The 26,944-nt window shown below is 38.6% G+C and overlaps 2 protein-coding genes and 2 long non-coding RNA genes across 15 annotated transcripts in view; 3 read left to right on the forward strand and 1 right to left on the reverse strand.

The window, feature by feature from the left end:
* Positions 1-3,905, forward strand: part of add1 (adducin 1 (alpha)) — a 38,876-nt gene extending 34,971 nt beyond the window's left edge. For 3 of the 12 annotated variants that reach the window (XM_084746566.1, XM_084746574.1, XM_084746567.1), the window contains one exon: positions 2,912-3,905. In XM_084746566.1, the coding sequence (XP_084602692.1) occupies positions 2,912-3,216 (305 nt within the window). In that variant the 3' untranslated portion in view covers positions 3,217-3,905. Of the gene's footprint in view, positions 1-885; positions 940-2,911 lie in introns of all 12 variants that reach the window. The other 9 variants (XM_084746568.1, XM_084746575.1, XM_084746571.1 and 6 more) reach the window with 7 other exon arrangements.
* Positions 3,906-4,631: 726 nt separating this feature from the next.
* LOC146308679 (uncharacterized) lies at positions 4,632-5,182 on the forward strand. Its single transcript, XR_014772667.1, has 2 exons — positions 4,632-4,759; positions 4,839-5,182. It is a non-coding gene; the product is annotated as an uncharacterized LOC146308679 (long non-coding RNA).
* Positions 5,183-6,989: 1,807 nt separating this feature from the next.
* nop14 (NOP14 nucleolar protein homolog (yeast)) lies at positions 6,990-21,796 on the forward strand. Its single transcript, XM_084746117.1, has 19 exons — positions 6,990-7,148; positions 7,594-7,776; positions 9,527-9,661; positions 10,056-10,197; positions 10,593-10,741; positions 12,059-12,196; positions 12,292-12,414; positions 12,507-12,638; positions 12,911-13,262; positions 13,379-13,509; positions 13,620-13,705; positions 13,807-13,942; positions 15,135-15,236; positions 15,679-15,832; positions 15,913-16,072; positions 19,819-19,966; positions 20,056-20,174; positions 21,079-21,234; positions 21,328-21,796. Exons 2-19 carry the CDS (start codon positions 7,594-7,596, stop codon positions 21,422-21,424), a joined length of 2,643 nt encoding a protein of 880 aa, XP_084602243.1. The 5' UTR covers positions 6,990-7,148; the 3' UTR covers positions 21,425-21,796.
* Positions 10,590-25,721, reverse strand: LOC146308681 (uncharacterized). The gene is made up of 3 exons (XR_014772635.1): positions 25,390-25,721; positions 23,016-23,119; positions 10,590-10,633 (listed from the first exon to the last, which is right to left on the reverse strand). It is a non-coding gene; the product is annotated as an uncharacterized LOC146308681 (long non-coding RNA).
* Positions 25,722-26,944: the final 1,223 nt, after the last annotated feature.

Consider the following 26,944-nt stretch of genomic DNA (forward strand, 5'->3'; position numbering starts at 1 on the left):
CAAAAGCTTCCCTCTGTGTATCAAACAGTAGGACAATACATGGCGGGGATTTGAACTAGGGGAGAAAAATTAAAACAAATATTACTACTACTACTACTACTACTGATGATGATGATGATGATTATAATAATTATTATTCTTATAATACAGCCCAAACCCAACATATGCCCGTGAAATAATGCCTGACCCAACCCGAACCTGTTGGGTCCCATATTATTGTTCATATTTTCAAAAAGTATGTTTCACTTTTACAAGACACTTTGAAATTGAGGCACACCAGATGTGTTTTGCTAAACCTAGCTAATGCTATCTGGGGTCATACATTTAACCTTAAATGTCCTCCAATCCAATAAAGACCAAGCAGAGCCAATAACATTACCCAACAACTGTGAGTTGGCTAACAACATGCTAATTCTTAGCCTCGAAGGTGGTTATTAAATTAGCTACTAAGTAAATTAGCCTGATATGCAGTGAGTAGCTTAATTTGGTGCAGATAAACACACCGGAAAGTTGTATGAAAAAGGGACTACATTTGACAAATGTGTTGAGTGATTTTATTTCTGTTACAAAAAGTAAATATTTAATAAAAAAAATCAGTATTTGTGAGTTATATTTCATACATACAAACTTTATGAAAGTCAGATGAAACATATTAAGGTCGTTTCTAAACTCCCAGCAACTGGATTAAATTGCAATCAAATATAATAATGTACTCACCGGCTAAGACTTTCTAACTCTTATTGATAATTTAAGGCTTAATTTTAACATAATTGTCCCTGAGAGCTGCACCAGTTTTGAATTAATTTCCCCTTGACTTGTTATATAACCTCACTTGTGTGGTGATGTTATTTGCAGACTTTCACTTTTCTTTGTTTGTACACACAGGGTGCAAACGAGCCAGGGATTTTCACTCATAAAGATTTCCTTGTATAAGTGAAGGTAAAATGAAAGTGCTGTGTACCAGCTTGGGCCTGTCAAAATAAGAGCGTTAATAAGAGCAAAGTCTTATTTTTAGTTGCGTATTGACATTCTTAAAGGTAACAAGTAAACGTAGTGAGTCTTGGAGAGATGCTTTTCTGTTATGCAATATAAACAAGACAAGTGCATCTTGGTCTGGCTTTTGGTTTTGGTGTCAGGGGTATTATTTTATTTATTTGTTCGGTGCTCTTTTGGGTTTTAGCGTGAATGTTGCCTGTGGAGGTTTCAGACTTTTGTGCTTTAAGGCTCTGTTTAACGTAAGAGCACACTATATTCTTTATATTCCTAAAAGTCAACTGTATATATTTAACTGATTTAAACAGTGACATTTCCAACCTGGACTCCATTTTCCCATGATTTTATTTCTAAGTGGCTAATGGGGGCATGAATTTTTGAAATTGGTCCAGTATTGAGGGAGATCACTGCAGCCGTCAGAAGAAAAACTGAGCAGCAAACATTATTCCTCTGAGCAAATGCTCACCATCGAGGTAAGTCCACTAAAAGTTCTTGTTTTTGCCACTGACAGGCTCAGATTGTTCATCATGGAAGGGATTGCTACAGAGAGAGACCTTTTTAAAGAGTAAAATACATTTTGTCTGACCAGAAGCTCAGCAGACTTCCTCTGTAAAACTGTAATTTCAACATTGTAATCTTAATAATCATAATAATATAGTAATCTGTATTTATAGAGCATTTTTCTGAACATACATTACAAAGTGCTTCAAACAAGGCAGCTACTTTAAAACACTGTGATCATAATTTCCAAGCACATAAATATAATCCAAGAAAACAAAACCGATAACAAAGATGGCAATTACAACCAGTAAAACAAGTTAAACCAGCAAAAAGTCAGTCAGTAAGAATCAGAGCAAATAAAACACATAAAACCAATAAAATACAGTCCACAAAAATCTAATGACATCAGTGTTTGAAGAGGAGATTTAAAAGAAGTCGCTCATTCTGTTGACCTGATTTCCTCAGGCTTTGAATGCTCCATCACCTCGTGTTTTAAGCAGCGCCTCAGGTTCAGATAAAAACCCTCTGCCTGAGGATCTGAAGCTGCTTATCGGCTCATATGTCACTAAGTGGTCAGATATAAAACACGAGGAGAGGCCATGAAAAGCTTTAAAAGTCTGCAGTAAGATCCAAAAAATCAATTCTAAGAAATACTGGATGCCAGTGCAAGGAGGCTGAGCAAGGTGGTTACTTTTCTTAGATCTTGTTAGATCTCGATTCAAACTCAAACTCAAAATAAAACTCACCAAAACCAACACTGGTTTGGTCAAAATAAACTTGTTATTCACTGTGTCAGATGTGAAAATATCGGGAGAGGAGCAAGATGGAGGTCGGACATCGGAGAAGCGGCAGGGAGAAATGGTTTGTATTTTCACATCTACCTCTGTGAATAAAGGGTTTATTCCAACCAAATCACCAGTCTGTGATTATTGGAACAGTGCAACAACGAGCCGAGACGTTTTTGGTGAGTTTTATTTTGTTTCTGTCGAATTTCAGAAAAGAGGTTGATGTGAAAATGTTGTTACTGGTTAAACAAAGTGTATCTTACTCATTAAATAAAGATCTGTCTTTCTGTAATGTTGTCAGACATTTAAAATGACGACGGAGCCTGTCAGTGGCAAAAACAAGCACTTCTAGTGAATTTATTCCCTCAGTACTGGACCAATTTCAAAAATGTTGTCCCACAGATGGGAAAACAGGGTCCAAGTTGACATTTTAAATGCATCATTCTCATAGAGGCCAAGTTGTGTGAGCTCCTGCAGTGATAAGTGGATATTTCATAAGTAGAATATCAGTGGATTTAACAGCTTATCCAGTGGTCGATCTGTTATAGCCTCAGTGGTGTGGAAGCTCAGCAGCACTGATCCATCAGTTTGTCTTCTGTGATCAATAACTGTCTCCTTCCTCCTCCCTCCAGAGTCCTTGCCCGAACAAACCTATAAGGACGAGAGCGACGCAGCCACCCTGAGACAGACCCTTCCAGATTTAACACCCGACGACCCCTCCGACGCCCCAGCGCTTCCTGCCGAAGACTCCGCCTCTGCCCCTGCCGCCGCGGACGCCACCGCAGACGCCGACGCAGACGCAGCCGAGGGGGAGGAACCCGCTGACGCTGGCGACCAGGAGGGCGAAGAGTCTCCGAGCAAATCACCCTCCAAAAAGAAAAAGAAGTTCCGCACTCCTTCCTTCCTAAAGAAAAACAAAAAAAAGACTGAATCGTAGATTTGGAGAATGTCGGATCGGTCCTCAAGGCTGGCCTCCTTTTTCCCGCCTCTTTTTCATTTTTCGCTTTTTGTCTGCTATCATCGCACCCTTCGAGCAAGCCACAGCTACACAGTTACGCTTTTCTGTTGTTTTGATATCATTTGTCGCTGGCTTATTAACCTATTTTTCCTCGTTAGTGTGTGCCAATTTTGTATACAGTGTAAAAATGATTGATTGCATAAAGGTTTTTAATTATTAGAGGCTTTTAGTTGTGAGTGAGTGATGCATTCTGTCTTGTCCACTCCATCTGGCCTTTTATGCATGTCTATTACTACAGGGCCCACACACTTGATGTGAGGTTTTAGGGTTTTATTATCACCCTCGTTTTTTTTTAAAAAAAAAGAGTATTACTAAACTGTCGTAACCACTAGAATGTATTGGGATTGTATCAAAAAAATATGTCCAAGTGTCTTTTAAAAAAAAACAGTGAATGCAGAAAGAGAAGCTTGTAACCCTCTCATTTAACTGGCAGTGAATTCTGACAGTGAGAACTACAAATTGCATAGTGCTAATTTTATCTCTGACGCTGATGAAATTACATGCTAGAGGGCCAGGACAGCTACAGCTGGGAAATACAGTCATAAAAAGTCTGTGTTGATGTTTCCATAATCCAATATTTTGATTAAATCAACTACATACAAGCTAAATCACATCTGGGTCTTCTTTTTTTTTAAAAACTGAAGCATTTATCACAGCCTTAACTTACAGGTATGTTGTATTGTGCTTTAGATTTTTATATTATTTGGAAGTTTGGTTTAATATTTCTCAAACCATATTCATTTGGTGCTGCAAACCTGCAGATGATTTTGTTTGAACCTTGTGATTTGAGTGTTGTTCATAACAAAAGCGTGAGTCAGCCCGGGAAGTGTTAGTAAGCATCGTGTCTGTTGATTATTCCAAGGGTTTGATAATGTATTTGTTCCTGGCTGTAAGTCTTTTAATATGAAGGAATGTGTAAAACAAATTCTAAGTTCATGTTTTTTTCATTTATTCAAATTGTTTGAGCCTGGATTTGTTTTGCATTTGACCTTTGATTTCTTTCTTTTCTGTGAAAGTCAGAAACGGCCAAAAATGCAACATGCGTTTCCACCCAACGTACCTGGAACTTTTAGTCCCAGGAACTAAATGGTTCCTTCCGCCCATTGTTGTCTGTCTTTCCACCTTGGTCTAAAGACTAAGAGTAGGCAAATAAGTCAGCTGACAGCAACGACTGTTTGTTCAAAATATTTTTTTTAATGGTGGCTAAAATGTGAGTTCTCCAATCAACCAATCAGAAATGTTGAGCCCTGCAAGCTCCACCTCCAAAGTTCCTGTAGTTTTGGAAAATACTCACCCTCAAGTAGGAATTTTTTGGGGGTAAAATAATGCCCTCTGGTGGAAACACACCGCGTTCCTAGTCCCTGGTGAAAGTTCCTGCTGTGGAATCACATTGGGTTCATCTAAAGGTTCCTGGTCCCTGAGGAAAGTCTCTGTGGTGGAAACATACCAGGTTCCTCCAAAGGTTCCTAGTCCCTGTGGTGGAAACACACTGGGTTCCTGGGGAAGTGTCTGTGGTGGAAACACACCCGGTTCCTCCAAAGGTTCCTAGTCCCTGAGGAAAGTCTCTGTGGTGGAAACATGGCTATCTGTGAGTTTACATATTTCATTTTGTTTTAGATTGTTTTGTTTTTTTTAACTTCTTGCGCTTTTTCTCACAAAGTAGATTGAGCCATGATTGCTTGCTGTGAGAGAGCACTGTGAACCTTTTATAAACCACTGTCTGAGAACTCATACTACACCTTGCTTTTAGATAGTCACAATCTAACTTCATACACATAGATACAGTTGTTACAGAACATGTAAATGACAATGTCACTGTTATGAAGCTGCATGATCAATCATAACCTGGACTTTCCTGTGTAAAACTCCACTCTGAGCATATGGACATTATCATTGAATACTTGTGTGTTTCCAGTTGCAGTAAAGACACTGGAGAAGCAATTCTTTTTTTTTTTTTTTTTTTTTAATGTAACGATGTGTAATCAAGGAGAATGAGCTGTGCTTAAGGTTGCAGGGCATTAACAGTAAGGCCGTCTCCATGCATTGCTCCCTAACCTGTGTTTATTCATCCTGTTTTAGTGAAGGGTCGGCCACGGTGAACCAAAAGGCTAAACTAACAGGACACTTCACCTAATCATGAGATGCTTAATAAACCTTGGGGTGGTGTATTTACATCTTTACATACAAGCACAGAATGTCTAACTCCTGAAGGACTGCATGTGTAGAGTGCTTATAGTGTGTACTGTCCTTTAAATGACTGTAATTACCCCTCTTATTTCTATTATATTTTATTTTAGCTTTAGCGTGCCGATAACAATACTAGATTCCTTGTAGTCATGATTTTCATTTCAGTCAACCCCTTTTTTTTTTATTCTCACAGCTATGCTGATTTGTATTCTCTGTCTGAACTACTTCCAACTTAAATGTGTCTCATCATTATACCATCTACGGACTTAATACTTCCACCTATCTTTTCTCATGGTTCTGCCTCTTTTACAACCATGAATAAACAACACTACCATGAAAGTCACCACTGTCTCAGTGTTGTCATTTATGTGAAAGCTCAGCCCAAATAATGGAGAAATATACTGTGTCATTTACAATAACAGTTAATATACAGTATATGAGTCAATGTTAAAAGTATTTCTTCAGGTTAAGGATGAATCATCTTCGGTTCAGTTGATGATGAAGATGGATCAATAATATATTATCAACAGTTTATTAGTGCATATACATGCAGGAACAAGTGTTAAATTTTACACACAGTGGGTAGACGTATACCATAAGTACTCGTACAATATCAGCGACGCAACAAATGAAAATATGTTTGTAGTGAAGACTTTGAAGGCATTTAATAAAAGGTATTAAGTGTATTTTCTGGCAAAAAGGAAGTAATCATACAGAGGACTGATAGAGAGCTGAACATTATGATATCACAGTGAAGATGATCTTTGACTTTTGGATATATATATAACTGTCATCACCTCAACTTGTAAGAAGGTGTGTGGAAACCATGTTGCCCCAGCGGCGCAGTCTGTTAGTCACCGTCTTTGGGGATCTGAGGTTTGTATCCACATATGATCAAATCCTGCTTGCCAACAACGTGACAACCTCTGGATGATTGTGTGTTGGGTGTGTCTTATCAATACTTGTTTCTTATAAGCATCCAAATACTTGCAATCATTTTGGACCCCGTTCATTGCTGCTTGTAGCTATATTTTTAATTAGTTTTGATTTCTTATATGCTGCTGAGTAGCCAGATATATAATAATACATTATAATGTAGGCTATGTGTTGATTATATTTCCTGATCTATCTTAATCTGTGAAGCAACTGATAACTACAGCCGTCAGATAAATGTAGCAGAGAGAAAGGTTCTCACAAGTAAAGTACACCTCAAAACTATAAAAACAGAATCTCAAAAATGATGAGAAACTTTTACAAAATTATGACTTAGATACTTACTCAGTCTTTTGAGTCACTTTTTAGAGATACTAACTCATTATTTTGAAAATAAAACTATTTTAAGAATGTTTGTCATCACAATGACTAAATAAACAAATAAATGACACTGGCGGAAATGGTCTTCACCCGTGCCTTTATTTTGAAGGATGAACTTCCACTCACCAACGCTAGAGGCGCTATATAAACTCACACCGGAAGCCGCTCTTTGCTGCTTCTTTGTTTTGAACTTTGACCCCACGCTGTGCTGCACGCTGGAAATGAGTGAAACAACGTGGATAGTGAAAGAATAAAGTGTTATTTATTAAATTAATCATTGGCAGAGCGTTAGTGTCCCATGTTTTCTTCTGTCGGGATTAAATAAATCGACCCGTGAACGCGGCTGAAAGGTAAACTCTTCCTCTGTGTGATAATGTTAGTTTGTTTACAAATTGTTGACGGCTCATAGTGAAGCTAATTAACTTTAAAGTAACTCTAGTTGTTGTCTTTTTCCATATAACTGTTTTTCTTAATTGCATTTGATGTTTTATTTAGTGCATTAGAGTCTCACATATATACCAGTGTTGACTTAAAATGCCTTTAAAGCTAAATGTTTGCTAACGTTAGCCAAAGTAACTTAGCTAGCATGAGGAATATTTACACCTTTAAAAACTAAACTAATGTATGTTCAAAGCAGAGATAGTAAGAACAAACCTGCGTTTTATTCAGTGTCCATTTAAATAATGTTGAGTCTCAAAATGTGACTCATTCAGTTTGTCAGATGGAGGCTGAGTCTGTAGCATTAATGTCAGCGGTGTTAGCTTAGCTTATCATCAGTCCACTGCTCTGTTCCAGATGGGGAAGGCACCAAAGAAGAGGAGCCTTGCTGACAAGGTCCGAAAAACCAAGGCCTCCACTGAGATCAAAAACAACCCGTTTGAGGTGAAAATCAACAGGAAGAAATTTGATATTCTGGGGAGAAAAAGCAAGCATGATGTGGGTCTACCTGGTGTGTCTCGATCCAAAGCCATTAATAAGGTAAGAGAGCATCTCATCATCTTCAGCTTCAACATACTAATTTCCGTCTCAATTACACAGCTAAAATAATTCTGCTACCTTTATTTACAAAATCTTCGAATAGACAAACATTCCTTATCTTTGTTTCATACAAATGAAGGACTCTACAACTTACGGAATTTAAATCCTCATTTTAATTTACTTTATCTTGCTGAGCTTATTGGGCATAAATGCTACCTTATATTTTCTTTTAAGCATTTTCCGCTGTTCAGTACTGTCTAATAAAGTGTATTCATAATTGTAGACTTTTAATCCAAATGACTGTTATTGATAGTATAACATACTTTCTTCCAAACTGAACAAGAAACTGTAATACATCTTATGACTACCCATATTGTGTTACATTCTGGAAAGACAGAAAACAACACATGTAATTATCATTAAGGAGGAAAATGTTGTCACTTATTTTGAACATGAGGATAATTTATGCACTATTGTAAGCTTTCTAAAATTTTTATTAGTTAAATTTCATAGTCACAAGGCTGAACTTCTTAATTCAACCCCACATTTTAAACTGTTTCTAATTTAACTTGAATGTGATTTTAAGTCTTTTATTTGTATTAAATAAGAAATGAATGTCAGAAGTTAATTATGAAATCTACTTTAATTATTAAGGCACAGTATATATTGCGGTTGGCGATTATTTCACATGCATTTAATGAGGGAACATATTTGTGGTTTGATTCTGACAGTTGAGATACTCTGAGTTCATCAGCGCTGCACAAAGCTGCTCTGTAATCCATCATCTCCAGTGTTATTGGATTGTTTGAATTTCTTAATGAGCTAATTGGATTTTAATTAACTCAACTGCCATCAAGTTGTATTATTGAAAGTTCATTATTGTTGTAATTTTACAAAAGGCTAAAGCAATGAGGTGGCAACACCTGCGGCAGTTGACTGACTTCAGTGCTTAGATGCCTTGTGAATTAGTGTTGAAAACTTTATTTATTTATTTATTTATGTTTTTTTTTGTTTTTTTTTTTTACAAATTCCTCCTATTTTAACCAGTAAGAAGACACTTAAAGCTTTAGGATGCTTTGTGAAAATGACCCGTGCTTCTTGGAACAAACTGATCATACAACCCAGGAGCTGCTGCTGCAAATAGAAGTGTAAAAATGTCAGTGTGACACAAATCTGGTAAATACAGCAGAATAACGAAAAGGAAGGCAGACTCTGAATAAAACAAAAGATTCTATCATCTGATTAAAAATGAAATAAAAATAAATCTCTATCCTATCTGGCGGCCATGGGTCACAACTCATCATCCATTTAGCACTGTCTGTGCTGTGAAGCCTGGTGCTGCTCACAGTATCATGCTGGGAGAGGGATTTTCTGCAGGAGAGACTGAGAGCTTCGTAAGGACAGAGAGGGACATGGCTAAAACTAAGCACGAGTTAAAATGTGGACAAAAGTAGGATCTGCTCTGCACACTTCAACTAGACTAAATTTTACTTCAAATTAAGGGTTTTGTATTTACATACATGTGATTTTTGCTGCTTATTAGATCTAATTGATTGATCAATGAAGTTACACTCAAAGGGAACAAATCTGACTTTCTAGGAAGGAATCAATGTTTTTTTTTAGCATGTTGAGGCTTTGTGTGTGTGTGTGTGTGTGTGTGTGTGTGTGTGTGTGTGTGTGTGTGTGTGTGTGTGTTTGCATTAGAGGGAGTGGATAGAATTTACGATTGTTGATTTTTTTGGTTTTGTAGAGAAAAGAAACCCTCCTGAAGGAATACAAACAGAAGAACAAGTCCAACAAACTGATCGACAGACGCATTGGAGAGTATGACTCTAAGATGGCACCCGAGGACAAAATCCTGCAGAGATTCGCAATGGAGAGACAGGTCAGTGATGTCATCATTTATATTACCTGCAAGGACGCCGCAGACATCAGGTCCTGACATGCAGGTTAAATTTAAATAATATAAACCTGGAATTCAGACAGATATGAAAAACAGGGGCCCATTTGCCCCCACTTTGATTTAAATCTGCTACTTTGGCCTTCTAAAATTTTACGAGTCATTTGTTGCACAGAACTTGAAATTAAGCAGTAGATACGTCCGTTTTAGTAGCTCATCTTCCATGCTGCAGCTTGTTCTGTCATTTATTCACATAAATACAAAATTAATAGAGCAAACAATAGCGAGACAAAGAGTTTCTCCCTTTGGCGACAAAATAAAAGCAAACAAATCTCACGATGAATACTAACTCTCTGCCAAATGATGCTTTTTCTCTCAGCGTACCCATGAAAAGAAGGATGTGTACAACCTGAACGAGGAGGAGGAGCTGACTCATTATGGCCAGTCACTGGCTGAGATGGAGAAATTCAATGATGTTGTAAATAGTGATGATGAAACAGAAGAGAAAGGTCTTTTGTCAGGTGAGTGTCACTTGTATCGAAACACCAAATGATTAGAAAATTAATCTAAAGCTTGTTAGTCTCATAAAACACTGTCAGTTTGTTCCTTCCTTAATCCCCGATTTGTGGATTTTATGAATTACCTCATAAATATTCAGTATCAGCTGTTCTTTTGAGTGTTTTCCTGCCTTTAAGTGTACAATGGTCCAAAATGTTTCTGTGAGATCTCTATTTGTCTGTTCCAGTAATTAATGAATATGAGAAAACAAATCAAAAAAGAAATAAATTAAACTTTTTATTATCAAAACACAAAGCCCATGAATATGGTGTCTTTTTAGTGGAGGGTTTATTATTCAAGTCACGTTCTAGATGACAGAGCTGGCACGGTTGTGACACCGTTTCTCTTTCTCGTGCAGCCGAGCTGACTGCTTCCCACTTCGGAGGAGGAGGGGGGCTCCTGAAAAAGAAAACATCAGGTGATCAGCAGGAGGAAGAAGGAGGCCAGAGGGCAAAATCCAGACAGGAGCTCATTGAAGAGCTCATCCAGAAGTCCAAGCAGGAGAAGGTGAGCCAGTAACACGATCATGTTGATTAATCTGGTTCTACACCAAGTTTTGCCATCTGTTTAACACGTATACGCCAACCCTAAAACAATGAATTCACCTTTTTTAACAAGTATTGTCTGTATAGCTAAGGCCTGATATGACTCATTCCTCTGTGCTGTAGAGCTCATTACTTTTTAAAATACTTTTATTTTTGTATAAACAGAACAAATGAGGTCAGGGGCATTACAGTATGATACATAAAAAGAAGAGAAAAGATGGCACAGATACAATCCATAAATGCATATAAAAAGTTTCAGACTTAAAAAGTTTAAGTCTGGATGATTGTGACATTCCTACTTTCCCACTATTTATCTCCCCTCTTCTTTTATAGTTGAAGAACAAAAGTCATTTTTTCCATTGAGTAAATAGAGGTAATTATATGTTAATAGGAAAGCTAGTGGTCAGAGGGTTCCTCCAAATCCAGCATTTTGTAATTTTTTTTTCTTTGCAGCCATAAAAATCTTCAAAATGTTTGAGTCACTTTTATTAACATGTTTTAGATTTATTTCTAAGGAACAAAAACAGAGGGTCTGATTTCAGGTTCAGAATCTTTGACACTAAATGACCTCCTAGTTCCCAAAAAGGCAAGACCAAAACACACACACACACACACACACACACACACACACACACACACACACACACACACACATATATATCCTTTGCTGAAACTGGTCCACATTCCCTCCAGCAGAATTTCTGAAACCCACTGAATTTGGATTTCTGATTGGGGGTAAGAAAGAACCAGATCTATTTTTTTGTCAGTAATCTCTCCAATACAAAGAGTTAGAGGTGGTAGACTGGATTTCCTATACTTGAAGCGACATTTCCTCTGATGGTACTATGTTAGCCTCCTTTCGTCAGCACTTTCTGTAATCGGTTGACTTTTGAATAACTGAGTTATCCCTTGTATAATTTGCCTACGATGCCTTGAGTGATTTTTGGATTACAGGCCTCAAATAAAAGTCTGAATCAGGAATCTTTATTTCCTTTAAAAAGAAGTGGCAGATATGAAGGTTCGGGTTAAAATCCTCTTTGCTCAGCTCATAAGACTGATGTAAATCCTCAAAACCACGAGGAAACCAGTTGTTACTGTTCTACAAAAGGAGGTGGTCTGCAGCTGAAAATAGCCCCCAGCAAATACACTGTTTACTTCTGTTTCAGTAACTTTAACAGATATTCATCCTCAGTGGGAACGAATGGGCTTACTGCTGAGTGCTGCTTCTGGTCCAAATTATCAACCTGTGTTTTCTTCATTTTTAAAAAAACTTTTTCAGCGGGAGCGTCAGGTGCAGAAAGAAGAGGCACAGGAGCTGACTGAGAAGCTCGATCAGGAGTGGAAGAGCATCCAGGCTCTGATGGTGAAAAAAACGCCCAAAGCTGAACGTGACGACAAACCAGAGGAGAAGCCCAAGGTAGGATCGCACTCATCAATCAGTAAAATACGTGCTTTCATTAGTGGCAGGGCCTGATATTTCTTTGTTCTCTTGTTTTGCTTCCTCTGTTCCAGCCGGAAGAGTATGACATGATGGTCAGAGAGCTCGGCTTCGAGATGAAGGCTCAGCCCTCGGAGAAGCTTAAAACCCCAGAGGAGCTCGCCCGGGAGGAGAGGGAGAAGCTGCAGAAACTAGAGGTATGTTCACCTTCGACATTTTTTATCTCCATTTCATCACTATATAAATGTTTGTTTTAGGATTTAATTTGAATCCTCTGGGCTTTCTCCAGGCTGACAGGCTAAGGAGGATGATGGGAGATGAAGTTGGGGACAGTGCACAGAGTCAGGTCCACATGTCTGCTGATGACCTCAATGATGGCTTCATCCTGGATAAAGATGACAAGAAGACCCTGTCTTATCAGGTAAGAAAGAACTGGTTTATTTCTGGAATATGCTTCACTTTTTTGTTGATTTACAGGGATGAAAAAGGGAAATTTAAAGGGATAGTTTGGATTATCTTAAGTGGGGTTTTATGAGGTACTTATTAACCAGCACAGAAGCTAAGCAGTGTATTGCTTCGTCCACCTAAAATGATCAGTAACAGTTTAATTGTACACTACCTTTAGAATATTTTGACTGCTTTACTCTGTAAAATGCAGATTGTGTTTAACTCACATTTCACTTGTGTATCCAGGACGGAAAGTGGAACATCGGAGAAGAATCTGAGGAAAACGAGGATGAAGACGAAGAAGAGGGAGAGAGTGGTGAGGAGGATGGTTCAGAGGTAGAGGAAGGGGATGGAGATGAAGAAGAAGAAGAGGAGGGGGAAGAGGACGAGGAGGACGACGAGGAGGAGGAAGAAGAGGAAGAAGAAGAAGAAGGAGAAGATGGTCACTCAGACCTGGAGTCTGAGCAAGAAAGTGAGGATGAGGAGGATAAAGAGGAGGATAAAGAGGCCAGCACCAAACAGAGCAAGAGTCTGAGCAAAGAGGAGGTGAAGGCCCAGCAGGAGGCGGCTAAAGCAGAGCTGCCATACACATTTACTGGTAACTACACACAGAAGTGAATGAACAAAACTAAACTCAGGGCTATTATAATTAAAATCTGACCTTAATCTGACTTTTAATCTGTTGCACTTGTATTCTGTGTCTTCCTCTTGTAGCTCCAGAGAGCTACAGTGACCTGAAAGATTTACTCCACGGCCACACCCCGGAAAACCAGCGCATCATTGTGGCCAGGACCCAGAAGTGCAACCATCCAAGTCTGGGTGTCGGCAATAAGCTCAAACTGCAGGTACAGCATGGAGTAGACTCCATATTTGTCTAAATTACTGTTGTACTTCGGTCTCTGTAACCTGTTTTATGAACAAGAATTATAAACAATGTTATTTGTGTTCGTCTCAGAAACTGTTTGGCTTCCTGTTGGAGTACATTGGAGAAGTGGCCACCAGGAGTCCACCTGAACTCACCACCATAGATAAGCTCATACCGTGAGTTCAACAAGTGGCTTTTTCTCTCAAGTTTACCTCTGGCTTCAAACTAAGCATCTTTGTTTACTCCTTATCTGTTTCTTTTTTCCTCCTCCATGTAGAGAGTTGTACGCCTTATGTCAGATGTTTCCGGATGCAGCCTGTAAGGCCATGCAGACCATCCTGGGAGATGCTGGTCATAGCATGGAGGAGGTGCTTGAGGTCAAAGGGCACGATGCTTTCCCATCATTGGACATGGTATGGATTATTTGCAGTGATTAAGCATAAATGCGTTGAATGTTCATCAGGGTGCATGAATCAATGTGGCTGTACTTGATATGAAAAGCTCTGCAGCTCTGAATGATGGAGCACACTACAAATGAACCCTCTCAAAAAAACATTTACTTGCCAATTGTGTGATTTAAGTAGCCCTTTTACTTGTTACAGCCAGAAACCATCAAACACCAGAGCTAGTAGATAAGCCATTAAGCAAAATGGTCCTTTTAGTGCTCTGGAATGAGCTATATTAAATCTAATGTTTTCAGCTGCTCCAACTGCATCTGCAAGTAAAATTAACTGTCCAGTGATTTGTATGTTGTATTTATGACAATTTCTGCTTTGAAGACTTTTTTTCCCGTCATAATATCGGGTTAATGGAAGTAAAGTAAAAAAACAAACAAACAATAACATAACTATAGTTTTTGGTACCACATGGTACCATGCATGAATCAAGAGGTTAATCACTGTAACGTGTTCCCTATAAGCAGTTTCCACTGTATTTAGGGCCCGAACAGTACTGGATTTTTAGGACTGATGCCAATATAATATTAGTGAGTAAAAAAACACAACACTGAAACAGTACTACAAACTTGCATTAAGAAAAAGTATCGTATATATACACAGAATGATGCCTGTGAAGCTAACAAATAGTCGAGAGTTTGTGTTATGTTTAAAAAAAGTTTTCTTATCGGTACATACAGATATTAGACCAAAGCAGCTGTCATAGGTCAGTATCAGGCTGATCTATTGATTGGATTGTTTTATATCTTCTGCACAGATACTGGTTTATCTTTGATTGATGTTTGAATCTAGTGTCTTTTTATGAGAATATTAACTGTAAGCAAATTCTTTTTTTAATCCACAAAACATGCAGAGAAGGTGAAAATGCTTATTTGAACACAGAGTAGTCTGTAGTCTTCTACTTGGGCATAAAAGCCCAACAACCTTTTGCAGAAACTTTTATGTCACCCGAGAGGCAAAACCCAGGGCAAAAAACTACAGAAAAAAAAGGTTTTTTAAAAGTGAAGTATGTAGGAGATATATGAACCTCCACCCCCTCCCGATCCCCTGGGGAAATTACTCCCTTCAACTTGCCAGCAAATGAGAATATCTGCTCTTTCTTCTGTACATGACAAAAACAGCTACAGTATGTTTGTTTGTCTGTTTGAAGCTGATCTACCTGAAGGTGACGGCCCTGCTGTTTCCTACCTCTGACTTCAGACACCCTGTTACCACTCCAGCGATGCTTTACATCAGCCAGGCTCTCACCAAGGTACACACTGTCTTCAGTCATTGTGTTTGTTATTGTCTGTGCTGTTGGAGTTGTTTTGACTCTTCTTGCCTTTGTATTTGTGTTTGTGTTTGTGTGTGACTTCTAATGGGAGTTTCAACATCTCTGATTCTGTTTGAATGCAGCCCTCATCCTCTCATTATTTGTCTTGTTTTTGTGTGCATTTTCTCCGGATGAGAAGAGGCTTTTCATATATGAACCTCAATTATTCATCATAAGTTTTCCAGATCACAGCGGCTTTCTGAAGTCACCCTGTTGTTTTTTTTTTGCAGAGCTGTGATTGAAGCTCTCTGTGTTTGCATGGCACTTAGGTTAAAATGAATCTCCTCTTAATTGCCACAGAATCATTGTTACTGGACTAATGGATGTTTGGTTTTCAGGACATAATCATACCTGTGGTTTTGTATGATTTGTTTGTCCTCAGTGTCCAGTGAGATCGTTACAGGACGTGACGTCAGGTTTAGTGCTGTGTTGCCTGGCTGCGGAGTACGTCTCTTTTTCAAAGCGCTTCGTGCCAGAGCTCATCAATTTCCTAACTGGAACGCTACACCTGGCCGTGCAGGACAAAACTTCTCTAGGTAGCAAGACGTTTCTTCACTATCATGCAAGTTTTTGGTAAATCTAAACACAGCTGACGGACTTTGACACTGTGTTGCAGGTTACACCGTGGTGATGCCCTTCAGGCCGTCAGGGAGGTGTAGTGATCTGCTGGTGTTGTCAGACGCAGAGTCTTGCAAGAGCTGGAGCAAGAAAAACCTTCCACTGTCGTCCACCCAACACCTGGAGCTCAAAAATGACCTCGACAGAGATCACCACAGGTAGGAGGTCAAAGTACTACCTTTTTCCATTCTAAAATGAATTAAAGATATATATATTTTTTAGCTGTATATTGATAGGACAGCATTAGATTGACAGGAAATGGGTTTATAGAGGAGGGAGGACATGCAACAAAGGGCAGCAGGCAGGAGTCAAACCCATGGCCGTTGCTGAGGACTGATGGCCTTTGTGCATGGGCCGCACGCTCTACCAGCTGAGCTACTTTAAGCCAAAATCCTCCTCAGGTGTCCTCAGGTGTATCCCCCGCTGTACACACAGCTGACCCCCAGAGACATCCAGAAACCACATAACTCACAAGGCCTTTGAGTCTGTAACAATATCATGTACGAACAGCAGCGAACACTTGCCTGGTGACAATTATAGGCCCAGTAGGAAGAGAGAGAGGGGGAGATAACGTGTGAGAAAATCTTTTGTCTTCCCACAGCGTCTCATGTTCAATTTGGACCAGAATAAGACCACCAAAATGTGAAACGCCAAGACAGAAAGCGATGAAGTGAGACCGATTAATCACCGTTTTTTAAGACAGGAGAAAAAAGAAAAAGCTCAGTTGTTCTTTTGCGAAAAAAAAAACAAAACGGCGAAGACAGTTCACGAAGCTTTACAACACTGTCTAAAAATTAGCATGTCGTACAATGATAGAAAACCTAAGATAAGCCTTCAAACTGATTACCTGTACAGGCTGTGAGGCTCGGAGCTGATACATCCACTCGTGTGATTCTGATGAGTCGCCAGCGTGGTTTCACACAGCAGCTGGTGTGTGGGCACACAGAAAAGCTTGCAAACAGGCTTCAGTGGACCATGATTGTGCACAGTTTGTGAGAATATACATTTTTATTCGTACCCAACTAAAATTAATACTCTTAACACGCCATGAAAGACTCTGACTCAGACTCAAAAGCGGTTTTGTTGAAGAAAAATTTAATTAATTTAAATTTTTGGCTATAAAATAAGTAAACATATGAATCACAAACGTATAATTAACATAATATTCCCAGTTTAGTCATTTAGGTGTCTAATGTCTGTGACAAAGACTATAAATTCAAAATCATTAAGCATCTTTTGTCAGTAATCATTAACTAAAAGCATAACTTAATTTGTTAATTGTATTAAATTAAAGAAGCATTTGTTATACAGTATTTTAATTAATCATGACTCACAATGAGGCTTGCTGTAACCCTGAATACATACTCTGTAAATAATGTTTGAAATGCCTGTAGAGCTGCAGTGATTAATCAATTTTTAACCAATTATTGAATTAATCACCAACTATTTTGATAATCAGTTAACAGGTTGGAGCAAACTTTTAAGAAAAAAAGGTCAAAATCCCCTGATTCTAGCTTCTTACATGTGAATATTTTCTGGTTTCTTTAGTCGTGGTGTTTAGTAGTTTTTGGTCAAAACAAAACATTTGAGGATGTTGTCTTGGGCTCTGGGGGAAACCGATCGACTTTTCTCACCATTTTGTGACATTTTACAGACCAAACAACTAATTGATTAATCAAGATAGTCATGTCATCAGTAGTTGCAGCCCTAATAGCTTGCCTGGTGGTTTGATTCACTCCAGTCTTCTCCACTGTTGCTAACAGCTGCATGCAAACCTGGGTCATGTTCTAATTTGTGCATTCCTTCAGGCCTCAGAGACACACTGACACCAGCAGCTGTGTGTGTGTGTGTGTGTTTGTGAGTCAGGTCGCTGTGGTAATTACTTACCAGGGTGATACAGACTGTTAGGGAAGGACAGAGTGAGTTTACACGGCATTAACTCGTTAAGTAATAGTCTGATACAGATAAAGTAGAAGTAGCTTCCTCTTTGGACGTTTTAACCATTTGCAAAAATCTCGTAGTGTTTTGGCCTCTTCTGGCCTTTAGAACGGCACGATTTTGTCACGGATTTCACAAGAAGGATCTTCGCGCCGTATAATGACCGTTGCTGTAAACTGGATGGTTGCACAGTCTTGCTGTCTTTCCACATCCATATGTGCTCAATAGGGTTGATATCAGGCGCGTCTGCAGAACAGTGACTCGCTCATTAAAAGTTAGCGTTATCTTGGGTCATCTGGTTGTTTTTAGTCATGATAGCGTCATAGGAAGGGCTCTGGTACGGCGTGTCGGTCTGGTAATCGCTCTGCCACTGAAATATGTAAACAACTCTTAGACAGATTGCTACAAAATTCTAGGCTCTTGGCAGATGAATCCTGGACAAAAACAATTTTTACAATCCTTAGCTTTATGATCAAATACTAATTAGCACGTAAGATGGTGATCGTGCACTGTGTTCTGAATCACATGCTAACATCCTAATCATACATAGTATGACATCAAATTGACTATGTTGCATGTTCCAAGTGTGTAGTATGTGGATTTTGTGTACGTGAGAAATGCCCAGATGTATACAAGATTAGCAAAAATTGGAACAGAAGTTGTTTCCCCTCCGCCCTCCAGATCTTCTAAGTCCTACATAGAAATCTTTTATCAAGAGTCGTGATGTTGATTGTCGTGATCAGGACCCACGAGGGAAATCACATTCTGACTGACAGAAGTTTCTGCAGCACTTAAATGCTTCTGAAGTGAATATTATGTCCTTTGGTGTCACAAAGGGCAGAGGCATTATTAGTATTAGATATTAGACTGCAAATTGCCGCGTGTTATGAATAATGGGACGAACAGGTGGGGACAGGACAAAAAGGTGGCGTCTGGTACAGTGATGATTCAGAACTTATTTCTGTAAGATCACTGTCACTCACTTTAATGGACTAAAGAGGGAAAAATAACTGCTTACTTTGTAGTGTCATGTGTAGGGATTTACAGGTAGTATAGTAATTTACATGGTGAGAAGCAATATAATCTGCTATCACCTTGCGTGTCGGCATCTAACACTTTCTAATAGGATAATTTAAATGCAAAGACTTGTGGCATCACACAAAGCAGTCATTCATTTTTTTTAAATTTACAATAAATTCAACACACACACATTCTTACACAGCTATGTGGTGTATTATTGTGCAGATAACAATAATGCAAGTAATTAAATAACTTAAGTAAACAAATAACATTAATCTGTATAAATAAACGAATATTAAATGATTAAAATCACTATCGTTAAGAATATTACTAATGATCAGCTATGTTAAACAGTTTTCTTATCTAAATGAATGCTGTAATGTTATGAAATTGTCTTTAAACAAGGGTTTCTGTGGACATTCATACCAGTCAGTTTGACAGCTGATACAGCTGTGCAGCTCATCATCAGTCACTGACATCTGTTCAGACTGATGTTGTGGAACCGAGTATTTCTCATTTTGCAGATTCATCTCCTTCGTCTTTGCATTTCTTCCTCGCATCTCCTTCTGATATCTTTGCTGGGAGGAGCTAAGACATGAGGAGAGGAAGTGAGTGGAGGAGACGAGGAGACGAATTTGCCAAATGAAAAGCACCCAGGGTTTTAACACCACACTGTGGCTGTTAAAAGGCATGGCTAGATAAAATAATAAAAAATGATGACAAGGGAACGTAAAGCAGGAGCTACTCAGGACCTAGGACATTAAAGTCCTTTAAAATGTTTTATAGACATTCAGTGGTAGCTCGGGCCCCTAATGTGAAGCATTGAGGACAACTTGCTTGAGTATACTAGTAATGGTAAAACAGCTGTAGGGAGGCTAACAACCATGAGACAAATCACAGCCTATAAAACTGAGATGTTCATCCATGTTTATGTCTCTCTCTTCAGGTTGATGTGTCTGTCTACTTGCCTGGACCTAGTGAAGCGGTGCTGCCAGCTCTACAAAGACCTCTTGTCCTTCACAAGCATCTTCCAACCAATCAGAACGCTGCTATCCAAACATATTTCGGCCCAAACATTACCAGAGCTGTTACAGGTTGGTGCCATTGAGGGTTTGGCATTCAGTGAGTTGAGTATCTTATTTTAAGTTTCTCCTTAATGGTCAAGTTTGTTGTTTTGTTGCAGGAGCTTCACAGGGAGATCTTGGAGACCATCAGCAGCGCTCCTGTGACTCACAGTCGACTCATTTTGGACAAGAAGAAGCCAATTCCACTGAAGCTGCTCACACCCAAGATTGTTGAAGTGTAAGAAAAAAAAAGTCTATTTTTACGGGGACAGTTCAGAATATTTGAAGTGTCTGCAGCACTTTTCCATAGTCAGTGTGTTACCTTTAGTAGATGGAGGTTGACAGGCTCCCAGTTTACAGTAGCAGCAGAGGTTCCTGTGTAGGAAGCTAAGCAATGTGGTGCTGTGGAGAGGGTCAGCAGCAAAATGTGTTTTAGCCACCTAACAAGGTCCACCTAAAAAATCAGTTTAAGTGTACACTATATTTAGAATATTTTCATCACTTTATCTTACCTTCAGACAGCATTTTCCTAACTGCTGCTATAGAGGCCAAACTCCATTGACAAAATTAGTAATTTTACCTCACAGAAAACAGGTGTTTCTCGTCTACAGCTGCCTTGATAAGTCAGTCTGTTTGTGTTATTGTGTGACTTCTGTGTTTTCAAAGATTAGTTTGGATACACTGAAGTCACACGACAACACAAACAAAATGATAAATCAAGGCAGCAGTAGACCAGCAACTCCTGTGTTCTGTGAGGTAAAATTGCTGATTTTGCCTAAGAAGTCTGGTTGAATGAGAGAGAGCAATATTTGGCTTATACCGTCCGTTTCTCATCTTAAAAAGCTGTCTGACAGCAAGGTAAACTGGTTAAAATATTCTAAATATAGCATACACGTGACAGACATTGATTCTTTCATACAAATACATTTTACTGCTGACTGGTACTCCTCTGCTCCTTTACCGCCATCTACTCTAGGTAATACACCAACTATTGACAAGTACCTCATGCAACCCCCACTTCAAATAATCCAAACTATCCCTTTAAGAAAATTTCTTGCACCATCCACCTGTGATAAAGTGTTCACATGTGCTGTTAGTGCATCTGCATTAAATATCTTATTTGCTTCATTAATACTTGCCAGGTTGGATTATGGGAAGAAGCGTGGCAGCACCAGAGAGGAGAGAGAGAAGGAGCGACTGAAGCACAAATACAAGAAGGAGTTCAAGGGCGCTCTGAGGGAGATCAGGAAGGACTCGCGCTTCCTGGCCAGAGAGAAGCTCAACGAGGTCATGAACAGGTGCGGATAAACAAACCGAGTCAAACAGTACATGTCTGTGAAATTCTTCGGTCTGTAAAAAGTCCCTAACTTTTTATTTGCTCTGTGTTTCAGAGATGCAGAGAGGAAGAGGAAAGTGAGGGAGCTGTTTGGCAGTTTGGCCACTCAAGAGGGAGAGTGGAAGGCCCTGAAGAGGAGGAAGAGGAAGTGAAACACAGAATCTCAGCCTTCATCGCTTCTCTCTGTCACCTGTTCCCTGTCAAATGGACATCTCACATCCAGCTCTGGATAACGACCTGCATGAGGTTGAAATTTATGGAACTCTGAACTTTACGGATTATTTTTAAACCATGAGGATTTGTTGCAACACATATTTTATACTGTTTGATAAATAACTGCCAGAAATGCACACCGAGTTGTCAAATATCCTGATGTAGGCGGTTGATGTGACGATCAGATATTATTGTTGGTGTCAGTCCACACAGCAGTGAATATTTGGTTTGAATTATTTTTTTTTTTTACGCCAGAATCCATCAGTATAATGTGCTTCAATACAGAAAAAAATAAAGAATATGTTTCTGTTGTTTTCCATCAACAATCTGTTTTTTTTACGCTGTCTTTATGTCCTTATTAGGATCCTCATCAGCACCAACATCTCTTCCTGTTGTCACCACGCATGCAATCATACACACTACAACCACAAACACAACAAACAAAACAGCCCATCTCGTTCAATTAACAACGAATTTCATGAGGTGCACAAACAAATTGTCATCCCTTACAACAGACTTATAATTATGAATTATATGAACTATAAATTAATCACAATTTCCCTAGAAATCATACTAAACTTGATCATTTCTTCATATGTACACATGTCTGAACAACCTACTGAAATTATTTATCCGTCCTGTGCTTTCACACATTAAATTCCAAGAAAATAGGGCACTAAAAAACATTTCACGTTCTCTGCAGGGGGACTTCTAAAGCTCAGTAACATTTTCCCAACATGTTACATAATTTTAAAGTAAATGCCTTTGGAGAGGGGCAGTTGGTAATACAAAGCCAATGACTTGAACATGAAGGGAACGAACAGTCTATGCACATGCATAAAGCTTCATTCAACAGTCATTTGACATGTATGATTACAGATTGTTCAGTGGGCGTCTTTAGAGGGAGTGAAGCCAGTTTTTGTTTTGTTTCATTTTCACTTTTTTCAAGTGAGAATGAAACCACAGGCTTGTTGAAACATAGCAGGGATGAGTGAGCAAAGACGGTTAACAAAGGGTTAAACCTGCCCTGAACAAAGACAGACGGTTGTAGATTTACTGGTCTTCAAGGGAATACAACGGAGTGGGTGTAGTCACGCAGCCATCAGTGAATTGAGACAAGATTTAAGTGGTGGAGTGATTTAGTGTGTTGTGATTACACTGACAGAGATGCGTTTTTGTAATATTTTAAAAGAATTCTGATGTTAATCCACTTAATTTCCTACCATTTCCCTTTAAAGGATAAATCTGCCATTATTCTAAAAAGTCCATAAAAAGCATTTTTTTGGACTAACAAAATAAACTCAACTCTCAATCAGCATGAGGGTGAGTGGATAATGACTGAATTTTCATTTCTGGGTGAACTATCCCTTTAGGCATGTTGTATTCCAGTTAGTTATCTGTTTAATATGTTCTATCACTGGATAGTATCATGACACTAAAGCTGTGATAGAGCCGGGACTTAACTTTAACTATGAATCATGAAATAAGCAAAAAATACAAAACATATACATCATGTTTTTGTCACAGTACCTGTTTCTGCACAACATCAACAACAACATGGAGTCATCGGCCACTCCGAGTCTGCAGGGATGATCCAGGAACAGCAGCGACAGGTGAGGAAGTCCAGGGCCTCTCTGCAGGAATAGAAGTGAAAAGAGGAGAATGATATGACTCACTCTGTTTTCTTGGGAGTATTGATCTTTATGTAAACTGTGATTCAAGCTTCACGAAGGTCATGTTTACATCCTGCAAGAAATACATCTTTAAACATGATTTCTCAAGAGGGGGATTTTTTTTCTCAACCATAGTAAAGGCTGTTTATTTCTTTTTGTGTACATGTACACAGGTTTATAGATGTAAACAGGTTCTACTCTTAAGTAATATAGTCCAACAAGATGCACTGCAGCTGTAGATGGACATTTGCTGAGCAACAAAAAGGTGTTGAGATGCTGGGGGAATAAAAAATGAACATCAATCAGCAGAAAACTGTTGATGCATTGGGTGGTCTTGGTGTTAATGGAGCAGAACTGTCTCTTAGAGGACAGATGCCGGAGGAGTTGGCTGCAAGGACGCATCTTTGTGAGTGCGTGTCTGTCTCCTTTTTTCTTTTGTAACACATACAGACTGTACAGTCTGCTGCTGGACAGCTGGGTACAGCACATAGTCAAGGCCAACATGCTTTATTGTAATAACACACTGCTGTTACAGGCAGGATTATTACTGCCTTTACACCATAAGACATATTTTCCCCTGATGAAATTCTACAAAAAATAACAACACGCCATCACAAATCCTTATATCACTAAATCCTTATAACTGTTATTGGTGCATGAACACATGTTGTCCTCCGTTGTCACCCAGATTATTAATACAGAACTGATACTGAACATTAGATAAAACCAGGTTGAAAATTCTTATTTCATTTTGTTGACATATTAGAGGATTTTTAAATATATCTTTATCACTCCATGAGTCAGAAAATAACTGTAAGCAGCCATAAAAAAGTTGATTTTCACCATGGTATTAAGGATGAAATGTTATATAATTCAGACTATGAATGATATATGAACTAACCCCTCTGTAAAAACCTTAAGAGTATAGATCAGAATAAAACTGGAAAGTTTCATGTATGTAAGTGTTATTAATCAGTGGCACTGTTAGGATTATATTTCGTAGTACGCACATAAACTGCCTGCCCGCTTGTAGGCAATGGTGTACAGAAACAAAGTACTTTTACTTGATTACTGTATTTAAGTACGCTTTTGAGTATCTGTACTTTACTTGAGTATTTGTTTTTTGGAAACTAATGACTTTCACTCCACTACATTTCAAAGACAAATATTGTACTTTTGACTCCACTGCATTTCTAGGAAGGCTGTTGTTACTTGTTACTTTTAGGTTAAGCAGAGCTTTGAAGTCAGCTGTTGCTGTTTTTTCTTTTCTAACATGTGATTGGACACACACTGTGTTCCTCACAGAAGGAAACCAATCACAGTACTCGCTCTTAACTGGGATGTAAAAGCAGAAATACATCAACCAGGCGCTCTGTAACAAGAGCAAGCAAGCTCTCCCTCTTTCATTCAAACTAAACTCAGTAATGGTGACAGCAGGAGAGAAACAAAATTAAATCTCAAGATCTTATTAAAAAAGAGAGATATTTCCAGGTAGGCTTTTAATGTTGGATTATTTTTTATCAGGGTGAAAAATAACACATAATTAATGTATATACTGCTCCTAAAGACAGAAAGAAATCTCACTTATTTAACAGACTTGGAGAACTCCTTACAATCAGCTTCAATCTAATTATGTGTGTGATTTTAATACCATTACGTCAGAAACTGTTTTTGTTTGCATTTCTCTGTTTAAATTTTTACAGGTGTTTCTATAGCCTTGCATTGTGGTTCTACAAGCAGGTCAGTGCTTCATTAGGTGGTTTCAGACAGTTACACGGTTCTGTAAATGCAGTCTGAAAACAATACAGCAATGTATTGATATTAGAAAATGTACTTTGTACTTTTTAATACTTAAGTTTTTTTTTTAAAGTAAGTATTCTAGTACTTTAACTCGAGTAAAATTTTTACTGAGCAACTCTGACTTGTAGTTGAGTAATATTTGACCAAGAGTATCTATACTTTGACTCAAGTACTGGGGTTGAGTACTTCAACCACTGCTTGTAGGGTACCTTTAAAATCTAGGTTCCCACGCACGCCACAACACCACCATAAAACTCTGATTAGCCTACTACAAGCATTTCAAAGACAACAACAACAACAGACCTGAAAACAACAAACAGCCCAGAGAAACAGATTCCCACCATCAACAGTTCAGCATAAAAATACACAGCAACAATATGAAACACCAAGCCCAAACCAGGCTGTTACAGAAAATTAAATATTATTCTTACCTATTTGAAGTTCATTCTGTGTCTCCCTGTTGCATCAAACCCACACCGGTCACTGACGAGGGCAGCTGCAGCGGTAGATTCCTCCCGGGGCTCATCGCGTTGCAAAGCGGGTGGATCCCGGACATGTAGCTAACTGTTAGCCTCTGAGCTAGCAGCACTAACGTTAGCAGACTCGGTGCTCGTACCGCTGCTCTCTGCGCATTCTTCGCTGCTGAGGCTTGTTCGCTTTCTTACTTCAAAAGCCTGGAAATGCTCAGTTGTTTTCGTTTGTTCATTTCTGACTACTTTAGCTAGCTAACTCGCAAGATAGGCAGCACCAAACTTTGCTAGCGTCACAAGAGAGCGCCAGAAATGATAATCACGCACTGACCTCTGACCCGTGACACATTCACCAATCATCGGCCTCCAAATGCATTTGCGTCATAGTGAGTGGACAAAAAAACGCATCTCAGCCACAATCATCATAAAAAATAAAATAAATAAATAAATAAAAGTCTGTACTTGAAAATACAGAGCTTTTTTTTTTTTTTTTTTTTTTTTTTTTTTTTTTTTTATATGGGGACATTTTATTAAATATCTTGAAAGTTACCAACCAAGATGTTTGCTGAGAACTTGAAAATGAGAAAACTGTAAAGTTTTTATGTTTTGATTTATTTTGTTTGTGTGTTAGAGTATGTGTATGTAAATCTTTGTGTTTACCTATTGTTTTGTTGTAATTTTGAAAAATTAAATTTCAAAAAAGAAAGAAAGAAAAAGAACATGCACAAAATTATCAACCCTAACTTGCAGTGGTGATTGTAGTTTGGGGAAACAGAAACAGATTGAATGTTGCTGTTGATACTGCATGAAAAAGAAATGGTTTAGAAAGTAACTAATACTCTGAGTACATCCTGAGAAGAATTCATTACACTTTTACTTAAGTATTTTTCTAACACCAGTACACACTTACTTGTAATTATGCTATATTTCAGTAATGTAACTGTACTTGTACTTGAGTACAGATTTTCAGTACTCTGTCCACCACAGCTGATTTGTGATAATCATGAACACACATGCTGCGTCACACATTCACATGTTCTGCACTCTGTACATGTATCAGAAAAACATCAGAGCAGTGAAACCAACAGAATTTCCTCTCAGACTTGATTGTGGGATCCGTTCTCCCTCACTGTCACCAAGCTCTAACCACTCAGTCAGGCTCCTTTCTCCCATTTACACCATAAAATGTCTGTGTGACCATTACTGCCGGTAATAACAGATAAAAAAAAAAACACTGACAAGGGTCATCATTTTAGATCGTATTACATCGCCATCACTGAACATGCTGTGGTTTAATGGAACAACGTTTGCTGCCTTGAGGCAACAGAAATGGAAAGGAAAGTCACATTTTAGGAACATCCAAAAAATAAAATGGGACTTTAACAAATAAAAACATGAATGTGGGGTTGATCGATGGAGAAGAGAGTGGATGGAGAAATAGATTGATCATTGATGGATTAGGATTAGGGGTAGGGCTGATCGAGCATGTTGCTTCTTTCTACTGCTTTTCAGGCAT

The sequence above is a fragment of the Lutjanus erythropterus genome, chromosome 20 (genome assembly GCF_056507025.1).
Source record: "Lutjanus erythropterus isolate fLutEry1 chromosome 20, fLutEry1.hap2, whole genome shotgun sequence".
Classification (NCBI taxonomy): Eukaryota; Metazoa; Chordata; class Actinopteri; order Lutjaniformes; family Lutjanidae; genus Lutjanus; species Lutjanus erythropterus.